Below are 11,305 nucleotides of genomic sequence, written 5' to 3' on the forward strand. Positions count from 1 at the left end.
TGAGGGTTTTCTTGTGATACAAAAATATGTAACTGCATTGCTTGGCATTGTAGAATAACTTCAACCCTCACTGTTTGGTCATAAAGTCACAAATGTTACAGGGTAAAGGGCAAATCTGAAAGCCAAACGGAAACGTCTCTGAAATCAGGGAAACTTGAAAAGCCTGGTTAGTACATATACCCAAGGGGGTGTTGGGGGAAGCCCTCACCATGAGGTGTTTTTTTTTTTTTTTTTTTTTTTTTTTTTTTAATTTGTAGTGTAGCAGTGATCCATCTGCAACTCTAGTAGTGAATGCACAATGGTTTGTGATTCGACCGGGAAATTATAAAAATACTACAATCAGCTAAGCAGATATTCATATATTATTTTAAATATCAGTTGATAGAATTTTAAAAACTTTTCCACGATAATGAACTTCAAAATGAAATAAATGTACTTTTTGTTCTGTTTCAGATAAAATTAGTAGGTCACGTAAACAGAAGTTCATAAAATATTTTAAGCTTATCTTCCCAAGAAAGGAAATATCAGAAAATACGCGTCATATATTTGTTATGTTTTCACGCAGTATAGGTTCTAAAGGAAATTACATCTGCACTAATTGTCTTCTTAAATGTTTTATTTTCCGTAGTCCTCCAAGTGGGATTTCATAAGCACTGGTGCGCCTGTGTCTTCCTGTGTTTTTCATATATTTATAATGTATTGATCCAGTACAGTTCCAAAAAAATGCAGCTACCGTAAAGTGTGTACCTATAGGTTTAATACTCTATTGCATTAGTAGTGGGCCTTCATGAATACTGGTGTGCGTGTGTGTGATTCAGAGAAGGGGAAAGAAAAGACACTGCTAGTAGAGTGCCACTCCTGAGTACTGGACTGACAGTGTTTTTTGGCACTAATAGCAGTTACAACAGGTGCTGTTTTACAGTACCTGACAGGCTTACTTGAATACTTTATAACCACGTTCCCTTCTGCAACTGTTGATTAATGACTATATATTAAAACACACACAGGAAATAACATTAGGTGTAATCAAAAAGAACACATAGATTGTGTTTGCATGGTGCTGATTTCAAAACTTGCATTTTAAAATGAAAATTATACTGCACTTGCCTCATTTTATAGGTAAAGGCACAACATAGTTTGGCTGCTATATTTTCATATAATTTTACTGTTACAGATAATTCTTGTGCAACCTTCCTGTGTCAAGTTCTGCTAAGATATTGTAAAATGCTTATCAATTCCAAAATACAGTGTTGACCTTTTCCATTTCTTTTTCTAAAGCTTTGTAAATGTTACTTTTTTTCTGAGTACTGTTATATTTGCTTAGATGAATTGCCAGTTCATCTTATAGCTTGGGTCGTGAAAGAGTGCATATTTTCTCAATCTTGTGCAAATTAATTAATGTGCAAAATATGTAGTTTCTTGTTAATTGTCCCGAGACCTCAATCAGCCCTTTCTACAAAAGTATAGCATTTTTTTCTCTGTTGTCAACTCTTTTAACCCTAGATTAAATATCTTCCAAGTTCAAAGTATGATGTGCTAACATTTGCAAAAGAAAAGACAGTAAATATTAAATCATAAATGCAGTGGAACTGGCGATTGTTTTGCTTACATTAAAAAAAATGCAAAATAAGTAATACACATTGTGTATTTAATTACATTTAAAGTATCAGTCCGACGTCGTATTTACAGTGCTATTTAAGAAAGATAAATTTTCAGCAAATAAAGGTTATAAAGAAATATACATTTATGTGTCATGTGTTGGGCAGTGAATGTTAAAATCAATAGTCCAGTTTGTTGTACAGATTGTAAATAGGTAACGTCGAGAGGTTACTGCCTGGATAATACAAAGGGGTAGGAAAGGCAATGGATCTTGGGACTGGTACTCGCAAAAGAGAATTGTCCCTAAAAACCAATGGCATACCCACTAAAGTCTGAGCTGATGCATGGGCCATGTTTGCAGCCTCAAGTTCTGCAGAAAGCTGTCTTTTCCATTTGTTCCGACGGTTCTGGAACCATGTTTTTACTTGAGTCTCTGTAAGTTGCAAACTGGAGGCAAGACATGCTCTTTCTGAGCTGCTCAGGTATCTTTTCATGTCAAATGTGGACTCAAGCTGGTAGACCTGGCTTCGAGAAAAAACTGTGCGTGTCTTTTTCTTGGCTGCGTTACCGCTGTGTCGGTCCCCCACGTCTCTCGGTCTGTCTCCTAAAGCCGGGGAGTTATGTGGACAATTTTTGTCCTTTTCGTCCTTAAAATCCAAGGCGGACTGCTGGACTGCATGGTGATGTTGCCTTCTGCCTGTACTTTCCACCACTGCTGTACTGATTTCCTTTGATGTGCCTTAGGAAATAAAGAAAAGAAAATTATTTCAGCTATTAGTAAACTCGGGTGCCATCTTCATATAACTTGCTTGTTTCGGTTATGACAATTTCATGAAATAAGGCAATTTATTTCAAATCGGTTTGTCTGTGTGAACGAAATTTACCAATGATTGCATTTATTCTGTATTTTAAAGCTCCATTTTAGAATTTCAGTGCAATATATGGCCAATTCATTGTGCGCAAAATAAACTACATACTTCTTCATTAATTATTGTAACTCTAGTAATGATGCTATTCAAACTGTGACCTCAGAAAGTAGCTGTGACGTCAGATTTGCGGACTGATGCAATTTACAATGATTGACCTTACTTTGTTTAACCTGCAAAATTCCAAGACATAATAATTCATTCTTGATTTGCAATTTGCTGACAACTCTACACGAATTATCTGTGACAGATTTAAACTTGAGTAATATATAATAAACAAAGCAAACACTATCTGAATGTAAATTTGTAAGGCACGTAATTACTTAAACTTCCTTCCAGTGGTTTAAGGCAAACCCCCTTGACAGAATTATAGTTTAACAATCCGCAGTTGCCCCTTTAATCTTGAACAGAACGAGCTTCGTGCAACCCACGAGATCGGAACTCTTATAGAATATAGTTATGCTTCACATTTCACTGGAAAAAAACAGTATACACCTTGCAAATTATCAATGCATTTCGTAGCAGTTGTGTATACATACCTCTTGAAATCTATATTTTTCCTGCGCATGAGGGGGTGATGTTTTGTATAGACCGCGGAATTAATTAAAGATCAAACGCAAATATTTTTCCAGGCATTGATATTTGCATTATGGAATCTGGAAAAGGACCAAGTATCAACCCAAAGAAAGAACGCGTACACTTTTTTTTTTTTAACCAAGGTAAACCTATGATTTACACCATACCTCTCCACCTCTCACAGTAAGAAATCTGGACAAAGCTAGAACTAATGGGTCGGGGGGTCAAAGGCCCCAAAATAGGGGCATATTTTTAATATTGCTCCTATAAACATATAGCGTTGCATTGCATTATTGTATATTTTCTGAAGGATATGAAGTCTGAAACTCAAATGTATGTCATTATGTAACATTACTTGGTGACTTTAATCCTTAATGATTTGCTGGAAAACTATACATTTTATCAAGAACAGACTAAAAATATGAACATTTTGCAAAAATATGGACAGCTGAGCTGTATGATCTACATGGTCCTTTTTCAAACTTAGCACAGAGTACTGCTTGGTTAAATGACTTACTCGGTCAAACATTAGGCAAATGAGGGAATCGAACTCTGGACCATTGGAAGCAGCACATTACACTATGTTGAAACTCTGTGCTGCCAGATTAATAATTCTATTAGCGCTCGCGTCTAGTATATCATAATTTTCAAAGAAGCATGATGCCACGGGCAAAAGATTGTGAACTAAGCAAAGTAGCAATCTGTGCATGCCGTTACTTGTTGTTGGTTTGTACGTGGACAATGATCATGTTTACATGCAGACTCAGTGTCATACTGAATCTAATGGAACCACGGAAGGGCAACATGCAAAACAACTGTCTTTTTAACCCGTCGTTAATAAGAGACCAAGGCTACTGGACTTGTAATGATTTCTGTCTGTTATTTTTAAATACAACTGTCAGTGTAATCTGAAATTTCATTAAACATTTTTTGTAATGTGAAACGAAAACTGACATTAATCAGCACAGGCGCTTGTAGGTTGCACCTGTTCAACGAAAGATTATTTAAATACACCACGAGCTGCAACTGGACGGGCAAAAAAAGCTATATCATGAGAGTTGGTAAAGATATTGTGAACTGCTGAGGTGGAATGCATTTTACAGTTTGGGAATTCTGGGAATTAGCTAGCTTTATGTCCGTTCGTCTGTGCAGCTAGCTATTTATATTATACTGGTATGTCTGCGCCTGTATGTCAGTTTTTTGTTCAACTTCAATTTTCTTTATGGTTGTTTTTGGTATATTTAGTTTAGGGGATAAAATGTGGACCGACGCCCAGTTAACTAGCCCTAGACATAGAAGTCAAATACCTGACCTGAGAAAACTTGCAAAGACCGCCATGAACTTACTCTTACTTAACGAGGGGGAATAGCAAACTTAAGTAACTGTTCCTCAGCTGTTTATATGTCACAGTTGTTTAAAGTCGGGCATCCAGTTCACATCTTGTATAATCATTTCATCCAGATAGCCATATATTTTGATACAGGGGAAGATAATGCACAGCGTCACCGAATTAATAGTATAGGTTAGGTTCTACAGACACACACACACATGCATTGTATCAATATATGAAAGCTTAAGTATGCACTTACTGAAACATGTGAAGCTTATAGGTTGCTGTAGCTTATTGCAAGGTTGTTCCTTGTGCAATGAAGGGTCCGAACAAAAACAGCCGTGTTGTTTGGCATTGCTGTCCTCTAAGCAATCTTCTTCGTCGTCGGAGGAGACACAGAGAGCTGTCTTCTGCAAGGAGATTCCCCTGGCGCAGTCCCTGCCACTTGGTCGAGCCCCCGCCTCCGATGTAGTGCCAAGAATGGACTGTATGGTGAAACTGGAAAGTGGAGCTGGAGGGGGACACTTGGCTGAATCCTCTTTGGTGCTCATCCTGGGTTCATAAGAAAGAATAATAACAAAGAAATAATGACTTTAGAAAAAGTAGTTCTGTGTGATGAAGAATTATTTTGATATTTCTTTGCTTGTGTCCCTGAGCTTGCCTAAGCAGAATGCATTCCCCTTGCTTTCTAGACCTGTATTGATCTTCTGCTGGCGGGGGCTTCGTCGTTACTTCATTTGCATGGAGGTTAGATCTGGGGTGGCCAATCACACAGTGCAGTGAGGCCCGGAAATTTTAAACTCTGCAGCCAGGGAATGACTCTGAGATTTCTGATGGTGACATTTCTAGTAGCAAGTGCAGAGCATCTGTAAGTCGGTAGGACTAGCAAATGTCTGAGGTGGGGTGAATGCTTTTTTAGAGCCATTAGTGCCGCATCGTATGCACCCCTGATCCCCCCCTTCTGCCCCGTCCCACCCTCTTTTCTATATCGTTTTCACGCTCTTTTATTACTGTCTTTACGTTTATGTCATCCTTTTAAAAAGAAATACTGTAGGACACCGATCCCATACAAAACAAACGTCGTGCCGCAGCAGGGACTTTGCTTTGGGTATTGTTGTTTGTTGCCAGCTTATCCGACACGCGACCTTTGCGACCCTCGTGTGTGTGTGTCCGGGGGGGGGGGGGGGCGCTGCCGAAGTTCCTGGACCGGTAAACTACAGCCTGTTTTTCCAGCCACGCTGTGCAACAAGTGCAAATAAATTCTAAATACTTCTCAGAACCTTATGTGTTCCAGAAGGCATGAGCGTCTATTAAACGTTATGCAGATAATTTAATTTTTTATCTGCCTTTTGACTGATGTGTTTAATTGTGATGCTTGGTATTTTACTTGACCTGGAAGTAAAAAGAACATTTCAATATCAGTTAAAAAGGCGCGCCGCACATTTTAAGCATATCCAGAAGAGCACTCGTTACCCTTATTAGTACCGGAACTGTAAAGTATCCGTCAGGATGAACTGCTCCTACTCAGGGAGGGAGGGACAGAGGGATAGGATGAGTTTTGTCTGGCGCCAGTAATCCTCGGCTCTGCACTTTAAGAAAGGCATCTGTGATATCCTGCAATATAACCTGCGCTGCATTTCACTCCATTCAGCACACATTCTTGTTGCAATGCTGCTGAATAATCGAAATCTTCCTAAAATATAAAACATAGCTTTCATACACATATCAGTAGCCAAACAGATTGGGATTAAATGGACGTTTTGTTATCCTCCTTGAACTGAATGTTGCTTCAGCTCTCACTGCACTTCATTTACCCAATTGTTTCCTCCTCTTACAACACTTTGCCCAAGTTAAAATGTTTGGAGTTCTGTACAACCTCACCCTTATTTAAAAAAAACAACAAAAAAAAAAAAACATGCCAGCTAGTGCTGGTTGTTGCATATGCGATGTTCCTTATTTTTAACCTTGCAAGTCACACACTGTAGTACACCATTGCTCTGCATTTTATTCATTTGCTGCCAGAATTGTTCGTTTTCTAAGAGTGCAGTTGTGTGACTAATTTTATCTAAATGTACATTTTAATGGTGTTAGTACTGTCCCCAAATCTATTGTGTTAAACAGGTACAACCTTGGAAATTGTTGAAAGCATATGCAATGCATAACACACACTGATTCGTGTTTATTTGTTTAATAAAAAGGAAAGCAATGCAAACACAAATGTCTCTTTACTTGCATAATGTCAGAATAATGACTGGTCAATTGACTTTCTCGTTTACAAACGAACTATGAGAGTCAAATATTCACTACTTATTACATCGAAGCTCATTATTAACTACAAAAGAAAGCAATATAATGTACAGCGCACTTAAAAAGTTAACTGCAAGTTAATGAAATTATATAACCCTTGTAGTACATAAAAACAAGCACGCTTGACTGAGCTATTGCGCATTTACAATTAAAAAGTCTGTGTACCATCCATTCTGCCAACTTTCAACGCAATGATTTCACCGCACGTTTTAGTGATGAAACTGATATATGCACGACAGTTGCAAGTAAACAGAAAGACATGGCTGATTGTGTATTAGGATCATACTTCTCAACCTCTTAGTGCCAGAACTGGGGATAATACCAGAATAATGGGAATGGGGGTGGGTTGTAGTGGAGTGGGACAAGGGCCCACAAACAGGGATATGTTTTAAAAACTGCTCTTAGAAGATTGTTAGAATAATGGGTTTTGCATTGGCGTGAATTTCTTGAAGGATATGAAATCTAAATCTCACATGTGTGTCATTATGTAGGGACTGCAATCCTCCAAGACGTTCCAGAAAACCATAAGAAGAAACCAAAAAATGTGAAGTAAAAATCTGCACATTCTGCACAGTTCTGTACAGCTGAGCGGTATAAGATGAATCATTGTGGTCCTCATAAATGTACTTGGCAGCAGAGTAGTTTAACTGCAAATAAAAAATGATAAAATTTGCATGAGTTAGTGTATAATATTGAATATTGGGGGTCAAGTCTAAGGTACTCTATCATACAACCATACTGGATATTTGAGAAGCTGTGGATAGACGGAGTCCCATGCATTCCTGTTGGGATCCAGGAAAATGTACGATTTGTTGTGTGAGCTATGGCTGGGCTTCTAGGCACAAACATTTGTGATTTCTTCTAGTACCTGTCTCATGTGATAGGGCTACCAGCTTCTGATCTGTGTTGATGTTTATCTATCTATCTATCTATTATTTATTATATTATTTATTTTATTTTACATTTGTTAACCGGGCTAGTCTGGCTGGATACATGTCCATTTTCAGCAGAGGCCCGAGGAGAAAAGCTCCATTAACGTACTAGCAAACTTACAATACAAAGATCAAACAATCAAATAACAAATATCAAAACCAAAGACCCAAGCAAGCAAAAATTATATAAACATCATAGCAAATAAAGGAATCAAATTTTTATGTAGTTTAGTGAGATGCTGAGGGATTATAAAACAGGAAAACAAAACTGAGAGGCAACCTTCTTGAGTGATTGCTAGAGTAAGACTGCTAGTAAAATGCAGAAGTCTGTTAATAGACTGTCATAAGGAGAGTAAAATATAAAATTACCTATGTAGAAATTAGAGTAGAAAATAAGTTGTGGCAGGGTACTAGAAAAAGGTGGGTAGGAAAAAAAACAGATGACAAGATGTAATGAAGGAAGAGAAAAAGAAATGTTAAAAATGGGTCAGTAGAGGCATAATTAAGGGTAGAGCAGCAACCAGTAGAGTGAAGGGGGGGGGGGCTAAAGAGGAGAAATTGTTGGTGAGCTCAGTCAGGATTAGTGCATGGGCACTATCTATCTATCTATCTATCTATCTATCTATCTATCTATCTGTCGATCTACCTAGCTATCTAGCTATCTACCTATCTATCATCTGCCCACTATACTCATCACACTTGCGTTGTGTAAGGTAATTAATAAGGGAGACTTGTTGAAGGATAGTGGGTACAGGTACGTTGGTAAGGTGTATAAGGAATGGCTGGCCCTACTGATAGTGGATCAAAGAAATTGAGATGTATGGAAAATGGCCAGGATGTTAAGGTATGAGTCTAAGGAAATGGAAAATATCTGGTAGGCAGTGAAGCAAATAAGTGGGCTGGACCAGTGTTTCATAGGTTCATAGGTAGGTACTAGGCTATCGGCCCAAGGGCCTACGTAAGCCTAGCCAACAAGGTTCCCTGGCTTACGCCACCCAAGAAAGTTATTTTCCTGTGCCACTGTCGAGCAGAGACACAGAAGTGATGACCGAGGTGTATTTCCTATTTCCCATCCACTCATCAAGATTTTTCTTGAAGAGTGCTAATGAAGAACTTTGCTTGACATAGATGGGTAGCCTGCTCCAGAGTATGGGAAGTCTCTGGGACAGGAATCTATCTCTCCAGCATGTCTTGTTTATTGTGGTGACAAGGTTTAGGTCCCTAGAGCGTGTAGCTCGGAGGGATTGGGATTTCTTTAGGTGTAGCAAGTCCAACAGCTCTGGGTTTGACATAGCTTTATATGTTAGGCAGAGATCAACTCAGAGTAGGCGATATGCTACGGAGTAAAGATGGAGTTTTTTGAGGCGGTCAGAGTAAGGCATTTGTTTGAGGCCAGTAATCCTCTTTGTGAGGTACTTTTGTGGCCTTTATAGCTGCTGCAGATGTCTTGTGAGGTACATTCCAAAAGGAGCGTTGTACTCTATAATGGGTCTAATGAGTGTGGAGTAGAGGTGAACAATGACCTCTTTTTTCCTGGATGAGAGCCCTTTTATGATGAGGACATGAGGTGTTCTTCATTCATGTTACGCTGGTGGTCTATTAATTTTAAACTTTAATTTCTAGGGTGATACTGACTCAATTATTTGTTGGAAGTGTGGAAGGAGTAAAACCATCTAATATTATTTATTCTCGGAATATCCTCTGGGGTGGTGAGGGGCTTTGTGGCGGAATTGATTTTTACGATATTTGCAGCAATGCTGTGTGCAAAAGTAGTTTCTATCATTCCATTACTAATGTTGTTTGGATGCTGGAGCATATCTGCATTAGCTGAAGCTCTTCATCGGTTGCTTTTGCGAGATGGAGAAGCTAAGTACATTTCATCAGATGGAGCAAAGACTTTTTGCGCACAAGTTGGAAGGTGTTGAAAATCTAAAATACTGGAAAAGTCCTTTTAGTGTGTTTTTTGTGGCCTTTTTCCTGGTAGACCCATTTACAGCACTGTAAAATCGAAAACGGGCTTGTTGGAACACACGCGCGCGCACGCACACACACACTTTATCTATCTATCTATCTATCTATCTATCTATCTATCTATCTATCTACCTATCTATCTATCTATCTTTGGCCCTGTGCTGCTAAGGAAGGCTATTGCTTGGGGGAGCTTTGTATACTTATATACTTAGATAAAGTGTTACCTGTAATATCAGGTATTGTTAGTTCTATTTGGAAGAACATGCTAGTGTGCTCTGTACTGTGCATAGGTAAATCATTGTGTTTAACAATGTTATTTCCATTAAAATATTATCATAAAAATTATCGCACTGGAATGTTATACTGTGGTTTTAAAACCAATCATAAATACAGCTGACAAAAAAATGAAATCGCATTTTTATGTAGAAGTGTGTTCTTTTCATGCACATAAAACAAACATACACACAATAAAATCTCTCTCTGTCTTCGTATAGTTGTGAGGATGAAACCTAATGAAAATGTAGGTATGATGCCTGTGTATAAGTCTCAAACATTAAACCATTTAGGCTTACTTGTTTGGATGGCTACTGATGTATGTCAATAGTTACACAGATACACAGATCTGCCTGTCTGTAATATTATTCATCGTGTGTTTATATGGCGGAATGCATCTTTCCTATATAACCACACAAACACACACACACACACAATACACTGCTTTTCAAGACTGGTGAGTCGATTATGCCCTCAGTCAAGAAAAGCAGAAGACCTAATGAAATAATGTGGCGAAGACAGAGAAAGGCTTTGCAATACAGCATAAGAAATATCTGACATCAAAACTGCAACTAGCAGTTGATACACTTTTTCTGAACGTAATACCGGCGATTATGATCAGGGGAACAATATTAAGTTAATGAAAGTATTTACTGTTCGGGAAACTTTGTTTTTTACGTATAGTAATATGATCTGTACCCTTACAAATACAGACAACGCGTTATTTAGGTAGCACTTCTGGTTCGGTAAAGAGGAGAGGGACAAATTGTGACCCTGGTTATAAGCAGCTGATTTATTCACTGACTGCTATGTGCTTTTGAGTAGGATGCCTTTGCATTGTAATAATTTAAATGTTTATTTTGAGAGTAATGCCCCCCCCCCCCCCCACACACACACACGTAGCTGTAATTACTTAGTAGGTCCGAGAACGGTAATTCTAGGTCATTGGTTGTAGATGACTGTCACTGCTGAAGTGACATCTTGACCCCATGTGCAAAAATGGGACAAAGCGGTTGTGGGTGGATGGATGAAGTCTCAGCATTTGTATTTCATTATTTATGATGCTTTAACCACCTTGTGTTGAAACGGAAAATAAGTTAGATTGGTCAGTTTGGAGCGTAGGCATTAATTTACTAACCTTATAATTCGTTTTAAAGGAAAGGGCTGAAAATCAGGAACATTTTAAATAATCGTGCTTTTTATTTAAGTTGATAAAACAAGCTCAATGTCTGGATCATCAAGTATTTGATGCATAAAAATAAAGGTCATGATTGTTTTCTTTTACACCTACTGCATTTACTACTTTACTGTACTGGAGTTTTTAGTGTTAAACTGTGTGTGTGTGTGTGTGTGTGTGTGTGTGTGCGTGTGTGAGAGACAAGTTAACTAGA

General features: G+C 38.3%; 1 protein-coding gene across 3 annotated transcripts in view; it reads right to left on the reverse strand.

Annotated features, from left to right (window-relative positions):
* Window positions 1-1,617: 1,617 nt before the first annotated feature.
* Window positions 1,618-11,305, reverse strand: part of HMX2 (H6 family homeobox 2) — a 20,812-nt gene continuing 11,124 nt past the window's right edge. Inside the window, exons 1-2 of one of the 3 annotated variants that reach the window (XM_044056023.1) lie at window positions 4,691-5,347; window positions 1,618-2,338 (exon numbers count right to left, since the gene is read on the reverse strand). In XM_044056023.1, the coding sequence (XP_043911958.1) occupies window positions 1,779-2,338; window positions 4,691-4,982 (852 nt within the window). In that variant the 5' untranslated portion in view covers window positions 4,983-5,347 and the 3' untranslated portion in view covers window positions 1,618-1,778. Of the gene's footprint in view, window positions 2,339-4,690; window positions 5,348-11,305 lie in introns of those variants that run through there. The other 2 variants (XM_044056024.1, XM_044056022.1) reach the window with 2 other exon arrangements.

The sequence above is a fragment of the Protopterus annectens genome, chromosome 14.part0 (assembly GCF_019279795.1).
Source record: "Protopterus annectens isolate FY-2018-M chromosome 14.part0, PAN1.0, whole genome shotgun sequence".
Lineage (NCBI taxonomy): Eukaryota > Metazoa > Chordata > Ceratodontiformes > Protopteridae > Protopterus > Protopterus annectens.